General features: G+C 40.3%; 1 protein-coding gene across 14 annotated transcripts in view; it reads left to right on the plus strand.

The window, feature by feature from the left end:
• Positions 1-24,924, plus strand: part of GRIP1 (glutamate receptor interacting protein 1) — a 583,767-nt gene that overhangs the window by 482,563 nt on the left and 76,280 nt on the right. For 6 of the 14 annotated variants that reach the window (XM_030548793.1, XM_030548789.1, XM_030548792.1 and 3 more), the window contains exons 8-11: positions 7,609-7,756; positions 9,696-9,865; positions 14,056-14,211; positions 14,849-15,004. In XM_030548793.1, coding sequence (XP_030404653.1) covers positions 7,609-7,756; positions 9,696-9,865; positions 14,056-14,211; positions 14,849-15,004 — 630 coding nt within the window. The remainder of the gene's footprint in view (positions 1-7,608; positions 7,757-9,695; positions 9,866-14,055; positions 14,212-14,848; positions 15,005-24,924) is intronic. The other 8 variants (XM_030548794.1, XM_030548796.1, XM_030548803.1 and 5 more) reach the window with 4 other exon arrangements.

Raw genomic sequence — 24,924 nt, forward strand, 5'->3', positions numbered from 1 at the left:
AGCATGATGCTGTGTTTTGTTTTTTAAATCTGAGCTGCTGGAGCATTTGTACTAAAGTATTAAGATGATCCAGGGGAGAATCACAAAATTCTAGGGCCTGAACCTCACTCTGACCTGAATTTCATGGATTATGATCTTTTGTAGCTAATTTTGCGTATTAACAATTGATGTAAAGAACTTTACTGCCCGCTGCTTGGGCCTACCTCGACCGGGTCCTGCGAGAGGGCATGCCTCGCCCACCCTCCACCCCATTTGCATTGCTCAAAGACCAGTTTTGTTGGTCGTACAAAACCAGGTGATATTATGCTACATATTGAGCACCATCTATTGATACTTTATCTCTTGACTAACATTTTTAGTAGGATTGTCAATTAATTTCAGTTAACGCAAACGATTAATTCAAAACAGATTAACTCAATTAAAAAAATTGTAATTAATCGCAGTTTTAATCACACTTCTAAACAATAATATCATAAATTTCAATTGGTATTCTAAATATTTTTGGATCTTCTACATTTTCAGATATATTTGAATTATAACAATACAAAGTATACAGTGCTCACTTTATATTATTTTTATTATAAATATTTGCATTGTAAAAAAGATAAACAAAAGAAATAGTATTTTTCAATTTACCTCATACAACTACTGTAGTGAAATCTCTTTATTGTGAAAGTGCAAATGTAGATTTTTTTTTTTTTTTTGCATAACTGCATTCAAAAATAGAACTATGGAAAATTTTAGAGCTTACAAGTCCACTCAGTCCTACTTCTTGTTCAGTCAATCACCAAGACAAACAAGTTTGTTTACATTTATGGGTGATAATGCTGCCCACTTCTTATTTAGAATGTCGCCTGAAAGTGAAAACAGGTGTTTACATGGCATTTTTGTAGCCAGCATTGCAAGGTATTTACGTGCCAGATGTGCTGCACATTCGAATGTCCCTTCATGCTTCGGCCACTATTCCGGAGGACATGCTTCCATGCTGATGATGCTTGTTTTAAAAAAAAAAAAATGCATTAATTAAATTTGACTGAACTTCTTGGGAGAGAATTGTATGTCTCCTGCTCCATGGTTTTACCCGCATTCCGCCATGTATTTTGTGTTATGGGAGTCTCGGATAAAGACCCAGCACATGTTGTTTGATTTAAGAACACTTTCACTGCAGATTTGACAAAGCACAAAGAAGGTACCAATGTGAGATTTCTAAAAGTAGCTACAGCACTCGACCGCAGGTTTAAGAATCTGAAGTGCCTTCCAAAATCTGACAGGGACAAGATGTGGCGCATGCTGTGAGAAGTCTTTAAAGAGAAACACTCCAATGCAGAAACTACAGAACCTGAACCACCAAAAAAGAAAATCAACCAACCAACCAACCTTGGGGGCATCTGACTCAGATGATGAAAATGAATGTGCATCAGTCTGCACAGCTTTGGACGTTACTGAGCAGAACCCGTCATCAGCATGGAGGCGCGTCCTCTGGAATGATTGTTGAAGTTTGAAGGGGCATACAAATATTTGAGGTGAATTGAAAAATACTATTGCTTTTGTTTATCTTTTTACAGTGCAAATATTTGTAATAAAAATTTATAATATAAAGAGCACTGTACACTTTGTATTCTGTGTTGTAATTGAAATCAATATGTGAAAATGTAGAAAACATCCAAAAATATTTAAATAAATGGTATTCTATTGTTTAACAGTAAGATTTAAAAAAAAATTTGATTCATCGCAGTTTTAATTTTGTATTTCATCACAATTTATTTTTTTAATCGTTTGACAGCCTGACTATTTACATATATACAGACATGCAGCATTCCTGTAGCAGGGCGAGGTGCTTCCTTTTCCACATCTATGCATCAGTGTGTTCTGTGGACACTGGCAGAGATTTTCCCTTAGTTTGGATCTCTTTTCTGATTAAAACAAGAACCCTTGGGAACTGACAATGATCTCTCCTTTCACTTTGAGAGGAATCGGATTTTGTGAGCGCCTTTGATTCATGTACTGATGATCATTTGCCATTAGAAACCCACATGTTTAAATATCCTGTTGACCTTAAACAGCTACTGTGGGTGGTTTGACTTTTCTTTTTGGCTCACTGCATTTCTTACTGGATTTGGTCAAAGAAGCACAACATCAAAGGGCTATGCAGGCTTTGCTTTTTATCTCTCTCAGGTGAATAGATGGAAGAACTTTGGGCCACCTAGGAGGGAGATGCCATTGGAGAACCCAAATAACAGACAAAATAACACTAGTAGTCTTTGGGTAGCTGTGTGTTTCAACAGCTGCTGTCCTCTTAAGCTCAACAGACTGTGTGAAATCCCTCCCTCTTCTCTCTTTTTATCTGTTTTTAAATGATTGTTTTCAACTAGTCTTGGTTGTTGTTATGTCCTTTTAAGTTGATAACCTTTTACCTAAAGAAGCAGAGCTCACAAACAAGCAACCTCCCTCTCCCTTCCATTTATATAAGAGAAAAGTGAAGAGCACATACAGTTAGAAATAGGGCTTGGAATCTCTCCAGAAACACTGTTCTCATGTTTGAGCACTTCCTAGCTGAAACCAGAGGGTACTAGTAGACTTTGAAAAGGAAAAAAAGTAAAAGTTAACAAGACTTTTTGAACCTTGCAGTTTGTTCACTTTGCATTTGGTTTGGGACGAGGGGTGACGTATTTTATCCAGACCTGTTTGCCCATCACTGTTTGAGTCAGGAATGATTTACCCCAAAACATACCGTGGCACAGGGCCCCCAATGACAGGGGCCCCCAAAACATAGGCACGGGAACTAGGGGTGCAAGGGGTGCTGCAGTACCTTCACATCTTATGCGGGGCTCAGCTGCCATTCCCTGCCCAGGGTCTTGGCTGCTGCTGCCCCACGCCCGGGGCTCTGTGGGCTCTGCTGCCACCCCACACCTGGGGTCCCAGCTGCCTCCCCATGCCCAAGGCTCTGTAGGCTCTGCGGCCTCCCCACGCCCAGGGTCTTGGCTGCTGTCCTGTCATGGTATAATCCCCCACTCTGAACCTTAGCGTCCAAAAGATGGAGTACCAGCATGAATTCCTCTAAGCTCAATTACCAGCTTAGTACTTGTAGCGCTGCCACCAACCAGGAATTCCAGTGCCTGGTACACTCCGGTCCCCCACAAAACCTTGCCCGGGGACCCCCAAGACCCAGTCCCTCTGGATCTTAACACAAGGAAAATAAACCCTTTCCCTCACTGTTGCCTCTCCCAGCCTTCCCCTCCCTGGGTTACCCTGGAAGATCACTGTGATTCAAACTCCTTGAATCTTAAAACAGAGAGGAAAATTCACCTTCCTCCCTCCTTCTCTCTCCCCCTCCCAGACTCTCCCTGAGAGAGAAGGTAATCCTAACACAGAGAGAAAATTAATCTTTCTCTCCCCCTTCCCTCCTTTCTCCCCACCAATTCCCTGGTGGATCCAGATCCAGTCCCCTGGGGTCTCACCAGAATAAAAAAATCAGGTTCTTAAACAAGAAAAGGTTTTCGTTAAAGAAAGAAAAAACAGTAAAACTTATCTTTGTAAATTTAAGATGGAATATGTTACAGGGTCTTTCAGCTATAGACACTGGGAATACCCTCCCAGCCTAAGTATACAAGTACAAATTAAAATCCTTTCAGCAAAATACAAATTTGAACTCCTTCCAGCCAAATACACATTTGCAAATAAAGAAAACAAACATAAGCCTAACTCATCTTATCTACCTAGTACTTACTATTCTGAGCACATAAGAGCCTGTATCAGAGAGATTGGAGAGAAACCTGGTTGCACGTCTGGTCGCTCTCAGAACCCAGAGAGAACAACAAGCAAACACTAACAGCACACACAAAAACTTCCCTCCCTCAAGATTTGAAAGTTTCCTGTCCCCTGATTGGTCCTCTGGTCAGGTAACGGCCAGGCTCACTGAACTTGTTAACCCTTTACAGGCAAAAGAGACATGAAGTACTCCTGTTCTATTAACCCTTAACTATCTGTTTATGACATGGCCCATGCCCAGGGCTCTGCTGCTGCCCCACTGGCCGGGCTGGAGAAGTGGGCAGAGACCCGTGTGGGCTGAACACCCACCTGTAGGTGGGGGGGAGCACAATTCCATCGGCAACCACCTGAGTGCCCTGCTGCCTCCACACGCTGATCTCTGCTCGCCTCCCCTGGCCGCTGGGTCCTTGCAAAGCAGGTGGCTATGATCACCCTTAGCCACCTCCAGCCATGCTGCAGCTCCCATGGATGGGCTCAGGCACCTCCTTGTCTCCCCAGAAGCCCGTGTGGTTCTGTGCGCTGGACAATATGTTTTAACATAAATGGCGTGGGGCGGCAGCAGAGCCCCACATAAAACGTGGGGGTGCACAGCACCCCCTGCACCCAGAGCCGCTGACGGTGGGGGGGTACAAAAGGGGCGGCTTCCCCTTAGTCCGGCAATTTAAAAGGCCCTGGGGCTCCTGGCCGCTGTTACCACTACTGGTAGGGCCAAAAATGAAGCTTCACACGGGCCCTACTAACTCTAAATCTGCCACTGGTTTGAGTAGTACATTAAATACATTAAGTACATTGATAGGCCTTTTTGCTAATGGTCAAAATTGACCAGCAAAAATGGTTCCGTACTATTTATCTGAAGAAACATGAATCTAGGCAAGGTTGTTGTTAGCATGCAGAAAGTAATTTCACAGCCTCTGGGAGGTTTTAATCAAGCCTTGTATGCTGATTTGAGATGCACTGCTTAAAAGTGAGGAAACTGATTAACGAAATGAAAATTCTAGAGTTTTCCATGCAAACATTCATCAGTATATCTTATATAATTACATAGCCAGTAAATCAACATGGTGTGTAAATGCTTCAGTCATGGTGTAAATATCTTAATGACTGAAACATCTTTAGACATGAATAATTTATATCTGTGTGATTCATTTTTCATACCCATGCTTTACTTCAACATGATAAACTAATCCTTCTCTGTCAGGGGATATGCACTTGATTATCCTTTCCAGATTTCTCTTTCTTGTGCTTATTTTTCTCAGTTAGACACACTCCATTTCTTTTCTTCTGCTTTCTCTAATGTAGTTATCTTATTTATTCACCTTGTCTACCGTAGTTTAGTTTACCTTCCCAGTATATCTCAACAGACATCTAGAAATGCTGCCAGAGAATAAGCTGATTTTTCCTCTTACGAGCAACTTTGCAAGCACTGCAGCAGCATCTTGAGACACTGACTCAGTATCACCAGATGACATTAGCATCTTCTTTTTTCTTTGTTGTTGTAGGGGAGACCTAGATTATGGGAAGTACTTTCTAGTGACAGGCCAATGTCAGGTTAATATTTATCACTTGCAAAATCTTTATTGGTACAGCCCTTTGCCACAATATTTATTACAAAAATGGCTTTCTTCTTTGCAGAGTGTCATAAAATACTCATGCTCAAATAATTTGTCTGTAGTTCCAAACATCAGTTGCCAAAATTAGCTGAAAAAATGACCACAAGCACAGGACTGGGAGCCAGGAGTTCATAAATTCTAATCTCTGCAATGGACACCTTTGGCCATAGGCAAGTCAACTAGGGAAAATTTTTCAAAAGGATACTTCTGGGTGCTTCTGTTTTAGGAACTCCAATTTGAGACATTGTTGGCCTGATTTTCAAAGTTGCTAAGTGCCTTCTACTTCCCTTGATTTTAATAGTGTCTATGGATGTCCAGCACCTCTGGAAATCAGGTGCAGGGGGTCTCTGTTGGGCACAAAATTGAGGCACCTGGAATTAGTGGCCACTCCTGGAAAAGTTAGCCTTGATTTCTCTACCTGAATCTTCCATCTGCAGGAATGGGATAATGATATCAATCTACTTCACAGGAGATTTTGTGAAGGATAATTAGCTAATACCTCTAACACAATGAACAATTCCACCCCACCACCTCTTTCTTCTTTTCACTCCCTTTCATTCCTGTATACTAAGTTTGAGGACCACCCAATCTCCATTACGTAATAGTATTTCCAATTCTGTTTGTTTACTTCCCACACACGTTTTCCGCTGTATCTATGCTTTGGGACAATAATACAACAATTCACATTCTTAATCTTCTAATTCCTGTTCAGTGCTTTTTTTCTTGGCCACTTGTTGAGTTATTATCTTTGGCTTGTTCTTGGATAGTTCCTTCTCCTTGTCAAGGATAGGACATCTATTGCAGGTGTCTCTTGAATCACGCAATCATTCTTCTTCTTCTGCAGAATTCCATTTTCTGTCACACTTTGTGTATTAGAAATACATGACAGATTCTTTAAGATTCAATAAAAGACCTCATGTCCCCTTTTCCTTTTCCTAACTAGTTCAAATCCCAGCTAATAAACACTACCAATTTCAGTCCCAGCAGCTTCTGTGGAGGCTGTCACATCTAAACATGTGCCTCTCCTCACAGCAGACATCCCAGTGTTCTGTGAACCAAAACTCCTTCTGTACATCCATTAAGTTTACTGCAGTGTTAATATTCTTCTTTCTCCACTGATGCATGGCTCTGGGAGCACCTCTGAAAAGATCAATTTACTGTCTCAGTTTTCAGTTGTCATCTTACATCCCTGAAATGCATCTTCATTTTATCAAATCTCCCTTTCACTTGTCTCTTTTGTTGCCTGATTTTCAATAGCTGGTAGGGATTCCCCAGTTATTTTTCAGAATATACTTCACTCTTATTATCACATGCATTATCTTGGCATTCGGGAGGCAGACTACCATCTTTTTTCCCTTGATCTGAGTAACAAATATTTTGGGCGTAGTTCCTCAACACAGTCGCTAATTAGATTCATTTGCTGCTTCTTGGCCAGTTGTTGAGTTACTATCTTTAGACTGTTCTTTCTCCTTTTTAAGGACAGGGTATCTATGGCAGGTGTCTCTTGAATCACTCCACTCACCTTTCTTTCTGCTCTTCATACTATTTCTAGTTGCCATGCAGTCACTTATTCCATTTTCTTCACAATGGTCTTTTCTGTTATCTCAGCCTGTCTCTGGTGATTTCACCTCTCATCAAATTTTCCTTCACCTTTTTCTCTCAGCCATTTCAGTTACCATAAAAGGCCTTCCACTTCTCCAAAAACTAAACCAACATGCACTTTTATTCATCTTATACTTTTATGCCTATTCACTATCTACCTATGTAGCTCTACTGGTCTTCATTCAGATATTGAAACATCTTTAACTTTTCACTGCCTTAGTTACTTAAATAGCATTCTATGTCCCTGATGAATTTTTACTTCAGTTGTTGTCTCTTAGCAAGTCATTCTGTTCTTTCTTTCCATCTCAGAATTGCATCAGTCTGCTGCTTCTAAGGGTCTTCGAGTCAGAGCTCTCATATGCCTAACCTCCACACCTTGTTATCAACAATGACTTTACCAACCTGCTCTCACTTTCATTCATTCCACACTCAAAATATAGGCGCCCTAGTTAATGCTTTAAATCCCATAATCGCTCTCTGGAACTCCCCAATCCAGTGTGGTTTTCCTGTTTGCAGCCTAGATAAATACAGTAGTTGTAGAGATTTTCTGTGAAAATGAAATATGAAAATGGCACAGATACCAAATTGGTGTAATACTGAAATACTCTTTTTGGTCTAATTTTAACAGATTCGGTAGCAACAGCATCTGGACCATTGCTAGTTGAAGTTGCCAAAACTCCTGGTGCTGCTCTTGGGGTTGCACTAACTACCTCGATGTGCTGCAACAAACAGGTCATTGTCATAGACAAAATCAAATCTGCAAGTTTTGCAGACAGGTGAGTGCTACAGAAGGCCCTACATTATAGGATTATGCATCCATTTTATATCTTATCAGTATTTTTGTTGCTGTTTAAAAAAACTTCCCTTGGCATTTTAGATGAATTTGACTGAAGAAGATGCTCTCAAGATTGTTAGAGCTTAAAATTAACCCCTCTTGGCAAACAGTAGCTCTATAATGTAGAGCTTTTAAAAAGATTCCCAGACACCATTTTACTTTTGTTCATTCACACGGCATTAAGCTACAGAAAAAAACAAACCAACTCCCACTAATATCCTATGTTATCCCATAAAAAACCACTCTTTCCTCTTTCTAGTATGTCTGAACCTGTTTGCTTTTGCTGTGCTGCAGAGTAATTTGAAGGTTTGCTTGGTTTTTTCAAATATAATGCTGCAGCAGTGATTAGCATTTAAAAATAAATACCCTGCTGCAATTCTTAAAGGAAGTCCCACAGTATGAAACATCTGTCAAAGTAAGTAAATGTTGAGACTTAGCAACCATGAAGTGCTCTTTTAGGGTGCATTGTTCATTCTTGTGGCACAGTGAAATGGAACTCTTTATACTTGGATTTTTTTCTTATTAAGATTTTAGAATACCACTGAGGTATTAGAAAGACTGGCTTTGGTATTTTAGAGTTATTTTATAAGGAAAATCCCCTTTCCAGCTCCATTTGAAAAATTCCATCATCGTGAGATAAAATCATATTTACAAACAGGGGGAAAATAAGGTTAGATACTTTCCACCAGATCAGTGGTGGGCAACCTGTGGCCCACGGATCGCACGCAGCCCATCAGGGTAATCCGCTGGCGAGCCGCCAGACAATTTGTTTACATTAACACAGCCACCCCCAGCTCCCAGTTGGCTGCGGTTCATGGTTAGTAGAGGTGGCCAGCACATCCCTGTGCCACTTCCCACAGCTCCCATTGGCTGGGAACGGCAAACCTCTGCCACTGGGAGCTGCAGGCAGCTGTGCAAATGTAAACAAACTGTCTGGTGGCCCGCCAGCGGATTAACTTGACAGGCCACAGGTTGCCCACCACTGCCCCAGATGGTGTAACCTCTGTAGTAAAGCTGTGGGATTTTTTTTTTAAATTTGCCCTAAATATTATGTTTCAGCAGCAAATTTCTCCTGCATGTCCCCAGTCACCCTTCCTTGTAATTCCTCTTTGACAATGGTGCTGTTAGTAGCACCCACTTGTAACAGTGAGTCTACAGCTCCACTGTGGGCTTTACCCTACAGGAGAACCTTTGAGAGTGACAGCCATTGATCCAAAGGGGTTCTCCAGCTCAATGGTTCAGGATCTTTAATTTTCTCCCTCTGTTTTTTCCCATTCCACAGGGGGTAACCAATTAAAGGAGCTGTCCACTTGACTGGTACGTCGGGATGCTGACTGCTGTGTTTGCATTTCTCAACTCATCCAGTAGCCAGTCTCTTGAGTGCAGCAAGATGTAGCAGCTAGCCCCCCCCCCCACCCCACTCCTCGAGTCACCATGCCAGCCCTGGTTTCATTATTTGTTTGACTACTGCATAATTTCATCATCATTTACAGCTTTTGTACTAATAAATGTTTAACTATGAATAACTCAAAAAATGATGAACTGGGTGCTTGTGTGAGGGATATGAGCAGGCTTGCTGAGTCTCCTTAAGCTCTTCTCATTTATTCTGCTGCCATTCACGCATATACTAGTAATCAACTAGTACCCCATTCCAGTTCTGTGAGTGATGTCTTGACATACACTGTATTTACCGAATTGTACTTAAGATTTGTACTAATAGACTTAAAGTTTGTCCAGTGACAATCCTTATAAAAATATTAATTTTTTCTCTCTAAAAATGTACAGTCTCATAATTGCCATGACCAATATGAAGGCTATAAAACTTATATACCAAGCAAAGAACACACTTTATCATACTGAGTTTTTCTCTCTTTGTATAGATGTGGTGCATTACACGTAGGAGACCATATTCTGTCCATCGATGGTACCAGCATGGAGTACTGTACATTGGCAGAAGCAACACAGTTCTTGGCTAATACAGCAGACAACGTCAAACTTGAGATCCTTCCTCACCATCAGACTCGGCTAGCATTGAAGGGAGCAGAACATGGTAAGGGGATCTGTAGCACTAGATCCCACTTCGTCTTTCTTGCATGTTCATATCTACTGCCATTGCTGTAACTTGGGGGAATTAAGGCAATTTTATCTGTAACCTTTCTTTTCAGCTCTCCGGGTTATGCTTCTGAAAAACCCTTGCAAGCTATGTACTGTTTGTTTATCTCAATCTAGCCTCAGAAATCCCTAACAATAAGGAGAAAATGTTTTGCTGAAAGTGGCTCTGCATAGTTCCAGTCATATTAAAAAAAGAGAGTTGGTGAATATACCTTTTGTAGTTATAGTAAAGAAAATAAGCTAAGTATCTATGAATTCAGTGAATTATACTCTGAATAGCTTCTCAAAATGGAAAAAATAATATGGATCATTACCAACTTCTTTAAGCATATTCACTTTGAAGGTATTATGAATGCCCATGGATTCACCTACTTTCTGTAAACCCTGATAGGTTCTTGAGGCTCCTCTCTCAAAATACTTCCAAAAGACTGAATTTCTCTTATTAATAACATTGTCATTGACTGCCGTCCTTCTCAAGGGAGCTTTTCAAATTACTCTGCTGCCCAGTTTAGATACTTACAAATTGTAATGTTTGTTTATGGACACTTCCCCAAAGTCCCTACCCTAGTTCAATTTACTGTTTTCTGATGTTATGTTATAATGCTATGCAGAAAGGAACTTTTCCAACCAGACATGTGACACCTGTTGTTATTCCGTCCAAATATGGGGAGTGCATATCTTGTAGATTGGATAATTATGAAAAGTGGTTAATCTCAATTATCCACAGATAAATTCAATCTAATAATATTGTATATCTTCAGCAGAAATGCTAGAGATAAATAGATAGATACCTACGGCACTGGGATATCTATGCTGTAGTGAGGGACTCAATGCATTTTAGTGCCAAAGACAGCAATACTAAACCTGTCGCTTCTTTGGTCAAGAGTCTGCTTTATAGGCCTAGATACTTCATTGATAAGAAATTCTGGTAGATACATGGCTGAATGTAGCTCCCTAAATAGGCACCTGATCTATGGTCTATTCATTTTACCAGAGAGCAGCAAGCTGTGAACTGATGAACTAGTGTTTTGGATGCCACTTAATTTCTCCCCTACTGGGATAAATGAAGAGTAGCTCCTGAGATTCCATGTTCTGCCATCTTCCAGTTGGGTCTCCATCCCTCTTCTGCACAGCAGTCTGGAGGAGTGAGAGAAAGTGAGGGATGACACCTATGCTGTAGAGAGGTGGGGGAGGGGAGACCACAGTTGATGATTTCCCTACCATACAGTTGTGCCAGTATGTTACATCATGAGGCAAAGAAGACACATGTGGCTGTTTGAAACTCCCTTTGAGGATGAAGTGGCTCTCTTCTGTTAACAGTTGAGTACCATGGCCAAACAATTCTACTTGGTAGCAATTTGTTTATACAGCTGATTACAATTTGCTTTTTAAGACAATGCTAAATATTTCAAGGTCTTTCTTCAAGGCTTCTGTTATATACCGTTAACCTTCAGCTAGTGCAGCTACAATCTGGAGGCCCATATGGTTGTTGTGCTGCATATGGGGACTGAGCTTTGTGAAATGACATCAAGAGGATTCAGTGACATGTATGCAAGGATATCTTTCTAGGGGAGCTCTCCCTAGACAATGAGGCAGCTGCCTTAAATTATCCAGAAGAGCCCAAATGTTTTGAGTATAGATTCCCAGGTGGTGGTACTCAAAAACCACAGTCTACTCAAGAGGAAACATGCTTTATGGAAAGAAATGTAGCCTTGAGAACAATCCTTCATTGGCTGAGAGATGGATTGGATGATATAAAAGTACTTTGCATCACAATATTCTATGATCTGTTGAGTCATTAAGGCTCTCGCTGTTGAACGCAGTTATCATTTGCCCTAGAATGTGCTCTAAATTATGAACTGGCCAAAAAAAAAACCCCACTCCCAACCCAAAATCAAAGTAAAATATCTAAAGAGAGTTAATGGAAGAATAAAGAGTTGAGTGCCTCCCTCTCCCCATCCAAAAAAAAAGAGAGCTCAAGAGACCTGATTTGTTTTTAAGGTTTTTTTTTCTTTTATACTGTGATGCCAAGCTCATTCCTTTGTCTACTGCTGCCCCATAAATTTTACTGCAGCATTAAGAAGTCCTGGGCCGGTATCGCTTAATGAATTACTAATGTACATGCTATAGGTTATACAGAATTCTTATTGAATTGGAATGATCATTCTGCAAGATATGGAAACTTAATTTGTATGGACTTTCCACCTCATAGGACACTTTTTACACCTATCCACAGTTCAAGAGAAAAAAAATCAAGAGCTGCCAGATAATTTCCTGCTGGAAGCAGCCTTTTTAATTAAACAGGGCTCATAGCAACCTGAATATAATGAAAATCCTCCTGGCCATATTATTCTTATCAGATTTTAATTTTTATACTGCAGTTAAAGCTCAGAAATTGACATAGATTATCAGAAGAAGAATCAGTTGAATTTGAAAAGTTATGATAGGAAACTACAGTAAGTTTGATTCATTAAAACAAAATATTGAGAGAGATTGTTACTAGGGCTGCTGGGATTTTCCTGGCCACATTACCCTGCTTGATATGTAAGTTTGTATAGACTTCTTCAAGGTTACTTTTATTAGAATTAGATCGGCGAGCTGTTCAGGCATTGGTCTTTTGAAGTGAAGCTTAGTGGTTCTGTCCAGGAACTGAATGTCCTAATTTCACTGCAGGTGACCCTCAGATGGCTTATGAAGTGGTGTTGGCAAAACATATTTATTTTTGAAGTCCAATACATTCCTTTCCTTTTACCTTCCCTCACCTACCCTTTGTAATGAAACATTCCACTGGGGTTGGGGCAGGGGAGGGAGGGCAATCTCTATTTAGATACAAAAGATTTAATGTATTCAGCCAAGAAAGAGATCCTACTTCTATAATATAAAAGAGAGAAAAACTGTAGCTCTTCCTCTGGCATATAGTTAGGCCTTGGACGAAATGCAGTTTATAGTGTTTGACAAATCCCACCTCATCTTTCAATACAAAGTTGAAGCCAGCGGTGACTACTGGCAGTGCTTAATTTGTTTTAGGGCTTGCCAGGGCTGACCCTGGCACCTTTAGTCTTGGCAGTTCATAGCCTCGGCACCTCAGGTGCTACATCAGTTATGAAAGTTAAAACATTGCTTGAGCCTGGCACCTAATTGTTTGAGCCACAACACCTCTTTCATTGCAAATTAATCACTGACTACAGGTCACAAAATACTGTGTTCCATCTCGTTCAGAGTGAACAGACCACTGTGCATCGAGAGATGCATCTTGGTACTAAACATGAGGGTGGCTATTATTTGTACCATTTTGTATAATTTAGGAGCAGTCCCCTGGCTTTTGGCAAATCGATCAACATGTGCCATTCCCTTCTCCCCCCTCCTACCACTTATTTTTTTGACTAATTTTAGCAGTTCCCATTTTGAGCACAAACCTGAGAGTAGGAATCAAATAAGGTCTCAGTTTTAATCCAGAAAAGGAAAAGATCTGACGATCACGCTGCAAAACCATGAATAGTGACTTTAGACTTTTGCTTTGTCCTTATTAATGAGGTCCCAAGATAGGATTTTTGTGTTGATGGTTGAGTGAAGTACTTTATTGCCCAGGGTAGTATAATACCAGTGACTGATGCTTGCAAAATTAAAATGTCATAGCAGAAAATTGAAATGACTGACATGTAAACCACTTCAAGTCATTATGGGAAATGTGATTTATAGTCCCTTTTTATTTTGTTAATATATACAAGTCCTGCTAATGCGGGTGGAGATTTGCAAACCTGTAATTGCTAGTCATATATCATACATCTCAATAATGTTGACTTAAGTATTTTTCAAAAAAGTTTTTAATCTTAGCTCTTAAGGCCAGAGGGAGATTAGAAATTGATTCAGTACTTATCTTTTTTGCGGGAGGTGGGAGGGGGGAAGCCATAAGAGGCATTATTTCTGGGAAGATGAAAGGTTTCCATCCCTGAAGTCGATCACGGTGTTTGCTGATCACCAAGAAAAAGGACAAAGCCACATTAATTTTTTCCCCTTTTCAAATTGCTTTCATTTTTGTTACTTTTTATTTATGCAATTCAGTTACCTCTCTCTCTTCTCTGGTCCCTTTTTGTTTTCTTATTTCCTGTCATCCCTTCATGCGGGCAGTGAAAGTTCAAAGGAGCAACAGGCAACTTACCTGGGATTCCTGTGCCAACAACCACAGCAGCCTCCTCACCTACCACCATTATAACACCTACCACCCTGACCATTGCAGGATGCCAGCCTTGAAATTCCAGAAAACGCCTCCTCAAAAAAACCTTCGTAATGTTCCACGCTTTTTCCTCCTGACATATATTTTTTTTCTTCTTCTTCCTCTCATACTTCTCTCAGTTCAGTTCACACTTTTTTCATAACTATGACAAGGTTATTTCTGACAACTTATGCCTTTTTCTTTCTTTAATTGGACAGTCTTTGTGGATGGGGAAAGGCTTGAAAAGTCTTAGTGACCTGGTTGTTAAGCCAGATTACTAGATCATTCGGTTTCAGCACCTTATGTGCAGCATAATCTTTGAATACAAAGAATGGCTTACAAATGTTATGTCAGAAATCACCTATTAAAAAGGCATTTTTAGAGTCACTAGCCAGACACATTGATACACATTGTCTCAAAAGTATTTATTTTATGTACTTTGCTTAAAATAAGGTATACAGTACATATTTTTGTGTCTACAGTATCTTTGCTAGTCCCTAGTTCATTTTATGCCTCACATGGTGTTGAAATTCTGGCTATGCTGTTATTTAGGGTCACACCTAAGGTTTGATGTGTGTCTTTGTTACTAGATACACAAATCAGTTTTGTGCAACATACACACCGTCTGATTCATGAGTGAGTTGCAGGCTTATGTTGCACTGTTCCCTGCTATAGAGTGATATGTGCCAAGTGTCCAATTTTTTACAGCAGCTTTGGTGTCTTCGTCCTTCTCTCCTACCTCCATGAGTGCATACAGCCTGAGTTCCCTGAACATGGGGACCCTACCTCGCAGCCTCTACTCCACCAGCCCACGCGGAACAATGATGAGGCGGCGAATGAAAAAGAAGGACTTCAAAAGCTCATGTAGGTGGTAATAGCAATCATTCGAAATGTGCAACAGACGGGCTGGGGAAACAAGATGAGAGAAAAGGCACAAAATGTACTGCAGTTTTACTTTGGTAAATGTATTAAAGAGAAGTAGCCAGGAGAGCAGCAATAGTTTAGGTGTCAATGTGTTTGATTTGGGGAGCAAGAATCATCAATGTGCAGTGTTGGCATCCAACACTAAAATGGGTTGATTACTTCTAGTTTGTGTAACCCAGGATTAAAAATATATATATTATTTTAGTGTAGTTTGCTTCGGTACTCTCTGGATGGGTATGCAGTGCTAGTTTTGGACCCCTCCAATACTTAAGCACAGTTTGTATGAGGCAACTACACCACTACCCGCTATAACGCGGTTGTGGGGAGCCAAAAATCTCTACCACATTATAGCTGAAACCCTGTTATATCGGGATAGCCACGGCAAGGCTCCAGCAGTGATTTAAAGAGCTCCAGGCTCTGGCCACTGCAGGGAGTCTGGGCCCTTTAAATCGCCGGCGAGCCCAGCTGCTGCAGGCCTGGAGTAGCGGTGGCAGGGCTCCAGCAGGATTTAAAGGGCCCAGGGCTCCCCACAGTATGCTATATTGGGCCACGTTATAGCAGGGTAGAGGTGGATCTAAAATCATTAGTCATAAAAATACATACCATTTTAATATATGAGATTGCTCTGGCTAACAGCCATTAATAGAGCTATCCTCCATGAACTTATCTAATTATTTTTTGAACCCACTTGTACTTTTGGCCTTCACAACATCCCTTGGCAACAAGTTCCACAGGTTGACTTGCATTGTGTGAAGAAATATGTCCTTATGTTTGTTTTAAACTTGCTGCCTATTAATTTCATTGGGTGCCCCTGATTCATGTGTTTATGTGAAGGGGTAAATAAAATTTCCTTATTCTCGTTGTCCATACCATTCATGATTTTGTCGACCTCTACCATATCCTCCCTTAGTCATCTGTGTTCTAAGCAGAACAGTCCCAGTCTTTTAAATCTTTTCTCATATGGAAGCTGTTCCATCCCCCTAATCATTTTTGTAGCCCATCTCTATAACTTTTCCATTTCTAGTGTATCTTTTGTGAAATGGGGCAACCAGAACTGCAAGCAGTATTCAAGGTGTAGATGTACCATGGATTTATATAGTGGCCTTATGATATTTTCTTTTTTATCTATCTCTTTCTTAATGGTTCCTAACATTGTATTAGCTTTTTTTTTTATTGCTGCTGCACATTGAGCAGATGTTTTCAGAGAACTATCCACAACGACTTCAAGATCTCTTTCTTGAGTGGTAACAGCTATTAGACCCCATCATTTAGTATGTATAGTTGGAATTATGTTTTCCAATGTGCACTACTTTGCATTTTTCTACCAATGAATTTCATCTGCCATTTTGTTGCCAGTCACATAGCTTAGTGAGATCCCTTTGTAACTCTTTGCAGTCAGCTTTGGACTTAATTATCTTGAGTAATTTTATATTGTCCGTACACTTTGCCACCTCACTGTTTATCCTCTTTTCCAGATCATTGTTGAATATGTTTAACAACACTAGTCCCAGAACAGATTCTTGGGAGACCACACTATTTATCTCTCTCCATTGTGAAAACTGACCATTTTTTCTTACTCTTTTTTTCCTATCTTTTAACCTGTTACTGGTCCATGAGAGGATCTTCCCTCTTATCCCATGACTGATTAATTTGCTTTAGAGCCTTTGATGTGGAACTTTGTCAAAGGCTTTCTGAAAAACCAATTACACTGTATCAACAAGATCACCCTTGTCCCCCTGCTAAGGTGACCAGACATCCCAATATTTAGGTGTTTGTCCTGCATCCCGACTAGTCTTTGGTTGGGGTGCAATTTGTCCTGATATTTCACTCCGCCGGCCTGGTACTGAAGTTAGGCTCACTGGCCTTTAATTGCCAGGATCACCTCTGGAGCCTTTTAGAGAAATATTGGTGTTAAATTCTCTATACTGTAGTCTGGTACAGAAGCTGATTTAAGAGAGAGGTAACGTACCATAGTTCTGCGATTTCATATATGAGTTCAGTCAGAACTCTTGGATGAATACTGTCTGGTCCTGGTGACTTATTATTGTTATCAAGTTGTTCCAAAACTACTTCTCTTGACATCTCAATTTAGGAAAGTCCCTCGGATATGTCACCTAAAAAGAATGGCTCAGCTGTGAGCCAATCTGCCTCACATCCTCTGCAGAGAAGACCAATGCAAAAGTATTAATTTTGCTTCTGTGCAATGGCCTTGTCTTCTTTTAGTGCTCCTTTAGTACTTGATTCTCGAAAGATTGTTTGGCTGCTTTCCTGCTTTTGATGTACTTAAAATATGTTTTGCTATTAGTTTTTCTGTTTTTTATTAGTTATTCTTCAAATTCTCTTCTGGTCTGCTTAATTATATTTTTATATTTGACTTGCCAAAGTTTAGGCGCCTTTCTATTTTCCTCAGTAGGATTTGACTTCCAGTTTTTGAAGGATGCCTTTTGCCTCTCACCACCTCTTTTATTCCATTGGTTAGCCATGGTAGCTGGTTTCTGATCTTACTGTTTTGATTGGGATATACATTTAGTCTGAGCCTTTATTGCAGTGTTTTTAAATAGTTTCCATGCAACTTGCAGGCATTTCACTCTTGTTACTGTTTCTTTTAATTTCTGTTTAACTAGCTTCCTAATTCTTGTGTAGTCCCCCTTTTTGAAGTTAAATGCTACTGTGGTGGATTTCTTTGGTATCTTCCACCTTACAGAGATGTACATTATGGTCGCTATTACTGAGTGGTTCAGCTATATTTGCCTCTTGGAGCAGGTCCTGGGTTTCACTTAAGTGACTTAATCAAAAAATGCCTCTCCTCATGTGGGTTCCAGGACAAGCTGCTCCAAGAAGCAGGTATTAACAGTGTCCAGAAATTTTATCTCTGCATCCTGTTCTGAGGTGACATATCCCAGCCAATATGGGGATAATTGAAATCCTCCATTATTACTGGGCTTTCTATTTTTATAGTCTCTCTAATCTCCCTGGGCATTTCATGATAAATAGGTACCAGATACATTGAGCAGAGGGGCCGTTTTTATATAGTTATTTTGCTAACTCCAGGACCACTTTAAGTAGAGCATCTGAAACTACTGTCTTTCATTCTGAGAGTTTTTGCACATGATCCTGCAATCTGATACATAATGATGAACCTCCTGTACCTGCACAGAGCCCCACTGACTTGAACTGCACTCTGCACAGACATAAGGGTTGGCCCACATGGAGATCTATTGAGGTCAATGGGTGTTTCTGCTTGGTTCAGCTTGCAGGATTGGGGCATTAGTCTGAGATAAATTTTCACTATTTCCACTGTTAAGCAAGGGGATGGTAGTGAGGGGAATTGTGGGATTCCACCACAACACAAAGAACCACCCCCTCTCAAAAATCTGCCATTGTCACAGCAAAATAGCAGTTTGTCGTCAATGTAAACCATCTCTGAAATAGCAAATAACTCCATGTGAGACTAGGGGGGAGGGGGAGTTGCCTGTTTTTTTAGCAGTACAACTCTTTTCATACAGTTTTGCCCTTCATCAGATTTTTTTATCTGATCAGCCATTTGATCCAATACATATTTTGACATATCATCTGCTAATATATCTTTTAAGATCATCAGGAGATACTGCATGAATCCATATTGTGGCATTGGTAGGATTAAGTATTATAAAGTATCAATCTCTTTCTCCCTCTCTGCATTCAGAGAGACAGAGGGATTATTATACAAATACTAATTGAGTTGGAAAGGGATAGCAGTAAAATACTGCCTAAGGCAAAAATCTTTCCTGAGATGGTGGTACCCTGTCAGACTGTGGTCATTCTGTGCAATTGAAGAAACTATTATCTGAGGCAGTTTTATTACCTCTCTTGCCTCTGGAGACGGTCACTATTAAAAACATTGTAAAAATATCATAAAAACATATAAACATACGTCTTTCAGTCAAATTCTCCCCTGTGCAGAGGGTCAACATAAAAGGGTATAAGTGGCACATGGGCGGGGCCTCGTACTGACACTCTGCCCAGGGGTGATTTTCACCCTTTAATCACATACACATGGCAACATCTGAGAATGGTTCCTGCATTACGGAGAAACTGGGGATGCAGCCAACCCAGGAAGTGATATTAAATCTCATGCTTCAGGTTTTAAACCAATCCCTAACAAATAGAGATTAGGATAACATCTAAAGCGGGGAGGAGGGGGTTACCCCACATCTGATAACATCTGATCAGATTCCCCCACGTCTGCCTACTGTGGAGTCCTTATGTAACCACACGCCTTCTGGGTGTGGTGTTTTGTCCCATCTAGTGACGCCAAGACCACTTAAAGATTAATGAGTTTGCTCTACAGCCTTAGCTAAGGGCCATATGGCTTTTAGCTCATGAAGTAGAGGCTCACGCATTAAGCTCCAGAGGTCCCAGATTCAATCCAGCCTGCTGATGACCGGGGTCTGTCGGTGTTACACTTGCACCTTCCTCTGAAGCATCTGGTGCTGACCATTGTCATAGACGGGACACTGCATTAAATGGCCTTAGGGTCTGATTCAGTGTGGCAATTCTTATATCCCTCAGAGAGATGGCCACTTCCACTGCCAAGCAGAAGAATTTGGACAAGCCTGCCAGCTCCTTTTGTAGGGGGATTAATGGGAGACTGGTTAAATATCCCTGCTTGACAACAGTGATTTATGTCAGACATAGATTGTTGCCCGTTGCCTAGAAGAGCAATAGTACAATCTGTTTTGGGTTTAGTGACCAATTTCTAACCAGTCAGATTGTTGTGGGACTGTTCTAAATGTAAGTTGTAATAAGTCTCTGTCTGCTGAGGGAAAGGGAGAAGATATGTTGGTGAAGGGTGCTATAAAGTTTTCATTGCCCCTTGTTAGAAAAACCTGCATAACTAATATGATCATCCCAAACTTGTGGTAATAAAGGATACTATAAACATTTTATTGCTGTGAGTTTACAATGACTGTAATACTTATACAAGGCTTCCCAAACATGTGACTGAAAATTTAAGACACCTCCATGACATCACGTACTTTATTTATGCCACTTATCTTTTCCTCTTCCTCTGCTTTTTCACCTTTTTGAAGTATTTTACTTACTATAAAAACAATTATGCCACTGTTTGGGTAGAGTTTAAATCCCCAAATGCTGTGCAGTGTGGCTATGCAAATAGGATAGGTGAAATTTATACTAGGGTTGGTGAAATATAGGAGTTTGTGATGGTTTTTGTGGCCACACGTCAGGTAGGGATTAGAGATGGTTTCGGGAATCCCTGGTTTGTTTGTGTTTTTCACAAAATCTCGTTGCTGGTGATCCCTTTGATTTTTGGTGCAGCCTCGCAGCAAGATTGGGTGACACAGCAGCTCTGCCTCAGTTTACCTCTTGATATGTTGCCTGCCTTCTAACCTGCTTGTTGCTTCCTTGTTCTGACCTCAGCTCTCTGTCTAGGTCCCTGATGGTTCTTTCCCCTCTCAGGGTGTTAAAAAGCCCCATACTTCAGGAGGCCAGTGGCTCTAGATGAGAGGTACTCAGTCCCTGACCTCTTCAGGTATGGTTCACTTGTTCAGGATCTTAATGAGCCCTCTTGCTGGGTTTGGCAGGGGAACCCAGACCCGGCCACTCCTCTGAGTTCCAGGCCAGGGACCCTGTACAAAGCGATTGGCACCAAACTCTCCCCACCTCTTACTGTTTCCCTGGCTGCTTCCTACCAGGCTTGTCTTGCAGGCTGTTCCTCCAAGTCACTCCTGTAGTCCCCTCCTCCAAAGGGTCTGGTCTCCTGGGCAGCTTCTCACTGGCCTGTTGCTGAAGGTTCTTGTTTTCTGTGGCTTCTCAGCCTTCTGCTCTGCAGTCCTTTTACCGTTGTAGTTGTGGTGAGTCCACCAGTCAACCATAGGTACAGTTTCCCTATTAACCCATTAGTGGCTGAGACAGCATGGGACACCCCATGACAATCATCTCTCATGTTTTACTGTCATTGACTAATTTCTCCACTGCCTCTAGGAATATGGAGCATTTCTACATTTGCCAGGGTTCCCCTGCTAACTTGTAATTATGCAGCTAAAATAATCCCCTGTTCACCTTTTAATAATTCTTGTCCTCCTTCGGGCACTGTTAGGGGAATAAAAATAACAAATATGCAACCCCCATATTCAAGATTACAAATCGACATATTGCATAACACATAGTAAACCAATTCCCAGGAAGGCTAACGTTATTACACGTAGGAGCATTTAGTAAAATAGCTACTTGCATACTCAATGTATGTATAAAAGCATGCAATAAACTAGCTCTCAGCATTAATAAAGAGTCACTGGGGCCAGTATCCTACATACTCTTCTTGCAGAAATACACCATTAGTACTCAAAGCCCTAATACACAATAATCAAACTCCAGACAAATTTTAGGGACAGGGAAATTTCCAAAGATTTGGACTCCAGTTCTCAGAAGTATCTAAAAGTTCAGATATTTATTCAAACTATCCCAACCAATGAAGGCCTTAACCAACCCCCCATGTCTCCATTCATCTTTGATGTCTTTTAAGATGGAGGCCTGATACTCTTAGTCCTCCTTCCCTTCATACCAGTCTCTTCAAGAGTGTTTCATGTGGCTGTTTCTACCTACATATCCTGGACATCCAAAAGAGGGAGCTGCCATGCAAGGGCTGCCCCCTCCTCTATCCACAGAACCTTTTAGATGTCCCTCAGGTAGTTGGAAGTGGCACAGTCTGATCCCTACTGCAGTTAAAGCTACAGGACCCAGAAACCCTTGCACAGTTGCTAAAGCTTTGGGGCCTTCACTGCACACTCCCTGGAACAGTGGTTCCCAGACTTTAACAACCTGTGAACCCCCTTCACTATAATGTCAAGTCTCGCGAACCCCCTCCTAAAAATGAATATTTCCAGGGCTTTTCTCTTTTACCTAAGTATAAATTATAAAAGCAGTGATCTTAGAAATATAAAATTTGTTTTTATGACGTGCTTATTATACACTATTATTAATTATTTATCATAACGCTATTTTTATTACATTATGAAAACAGCAACATTCTTCCAAGATCTCACTTTCATAGCTTGTATCACTTTGAATAAGCCTGTTCTAAGACAAGGCTCCTATGTTTCATCAAGAAGTATCAGATGTGAAACAGCATGAATGTATCTAAGAAGCCAACTCAAAGAGTTCCTCTTACACAAGCAGTCAGGTCTTGAGCAGTTCAGGCAAACAACACATTCCAACAAAGCTTAAACTTGTTCTTCATAATAATTTTAAGAACAATACTAGCTGCCTATTTAATTTTAAAAACTGCAAAATATATCCACCTCCCTTTCCATTTCTTACAAGGAGTCTTTGAAGTTTAAATCTCCTCAGTGTGATAGAGATGCTTGCTTTGATCTGCTTAGTTCTTGGAAGTCCAGGGGCTCTGAGCTGCTGGTCCCGTGCGCCTGGGGTACCTAGGGAAGCTCTGTCCGCCATTAGGGAATTTTTTCCTGAGAACCCCCTGTAACATTTCGTGAACCCCCAGCGGTTCACGAACCCCAGTTTGGGGACCACTGCCCTAGAAGCTAGGCAGAGAGTATCCCTCTACTGGCAGCTGTGGGTAGGTGGCAGGTTTGTGCAAACCCTCCAGTGGAGTTTTATTGTTTGTCAGATTTTTTAAAATGTTTTGAACTTTGGTGGCACACTTAGACTCTATACCTACCTCAACAAAATATATATTTGAAAGTGTTTCAGCACTATAAGTATTAGGCCCTAATTTCAGTCGAATATCAGAGCTGTCATGAAGGAAGCTGAAGGAGAGAAAGAAGTTGAGTTGGTGATGGAAGAGAGGGATGTGGCTAGTGAATGGAATAATTGTCATTTGATGTTAAAGGGGAATGTGTGTGATTATGAACTGTTAGGTTGCTTTGCAAGGACTTGGAAACTTCTGGCAGGTAAGTGGGGCATCTGATAACATGGGTCTATATTTATGTGGCTATCTAAATTTTCAGTCTTCAGGTTATTGAAACCAGAGGTTTTTGTTCTTACTGCATATGGATGTTTAGTATTTAGTGATTACAAGACATTCGAGAATGAATTTATCTAACTCAGCATGTCTCATGTTGAAGGAAGTGGTTAGAAAAGCTATGGGATGGGTAAAATAAGAAAAACTTAATTCTCGTAAAGTAAAATATAAACATTATCAAGATTTTGAGTAGCAAAAGAGAGAAGGTTCATGCTCATCTCAAAGTGCAGAAAACTAGCTTCACGATCAACTGTCCTCTTGTATGAAACCTCAAAGTGAAAGAGGAGAACATTGATAAGCTTGATTTCGCAAGTGAAATATTTTGATGCCATTGTCCTCAGTAAGTATTCTACAATAATCAGATACTGTGGTAACAAGAACAGTAGAAGTACCTAGATAGATACCTAGTCATGGAAATATAATCATGTTTATAACTTTAGTCACACCTCTTCAACATTTGCTTCATTCAAGGTGCCAGCCCATCCACAGTTCTTCGATTCCTAAAAAATGGCAAAGATCAATTGGTGATTATGCCATTAAAATAATTATGTAAAAAAATTGAAGAATTTGAAATAAGACTGAAGCATTTTACCTTAGATATACTCCTCAAGACAGATTTCAACTTGCAAATGAAGAAACAAAAGGAAAAGTTAAAGAACAAAAAGAACTGGCATTGACAGTGCAAAATGCATGGCTGAATATGAGAAGTGATCTGATAATGGCAAAAGCATAGAGAAAAATGTGTGCCTACTTCAAATATTGGTTCTGTGTCTCAAAATAGACCCTCAGAATATTTTGCCTGAGTTGCTGATGATGCCACCCAAAAAAGCAAAGAGAGCTATCACGATTTGCTTATAAACTGAAAAATGAAGAGATGTAATCATTCTGTGACCTATTCATGGTTAGTACACTACTTAAGCCTCATTGAGTAAGACGCAATATCTAACACAATCCTAATGAACACTGTAGAAGTTAAAAAAAAAAATTCATCTACCACCCTCAGTCTCATGGTTTAAATTATACACCAACAAGACATGTCACAAATTTTTGAAAAACAAAAACATTGAAAAAGCAAAATGGCCTCATAATTTTTAAAGCCATTTTCAACCAAAAAAGTCATTTGAAAAATGTCAGTCATCTATATTAAGAGTTTGTATTGATCAAGAGGAGAACTTCATTCAAAATATCGCACCCATTTTACACAGCAAGAGATTCTGCAAATAGGCATTACATTTAAAAAATGACTAAAGGAGGTTTAAGGGACTTGACAGTTTACATGATGATGATGGTACTGTCAGCATCTCAGGGGAAATTGGCCTGATCTTAGCAATAAAGAACTGAAACCACACACTCACAAAATCAAAAACCAATTCAGAGAAGCCACAGAATCTTTCTGTGTTTGTGAACTCAATTGTGGCACAGTTCATTACATCAAAATGGTGGGAAACAGTTGAAGTAAAATTGCAGAAGACAATAGAATTGAATGTGTCAATTTTTATAACCCTAAACCTCCCTTTAAGACTTTTATGTTTTCTCCAAGGAGCTTGCTCTCTAAAATTCGACTAAACAGGAAGGTGATGACCAAAAACAAAAAAAAATGAGGAGTGGAGAATTAAAGCTAATAAGAATACATGGTACTTTTAGCTGAGAAGGTTGCTTAAGGTTTGGGCTGAGGAGTTTGTTTGTTTTTATAATATATTCATAGTCAATTTCGAGGTGGCACCTAATTAGATGAGTGGAAGATAAGTGACATGAAAAAACAGGCTTGAGGCCCTGATACAAAACTATTGAAGCCAATGGATAGATTCCTATTGACTACAGTGGGTATTGAATCAATTTGCAAATTGAGTTTGCGAAATCATATTAATTTGAAACT

Source organism: Gopherus evgoodei, chromosome 1 (genome assembly GCF_007399415.2).
Source record: "Gopherus evgoodei ecotype Sinaloan lineage chromosome 1, rGopEvg1_v1.p, whole genome shotgun sequence".
Classification (NCBI taxonomy): domain Eukaryota; kingdom Metazoa; phylum Chordata; order Testudines; family Testudinidae; genus Gopherus; species Gopherus evgoodei.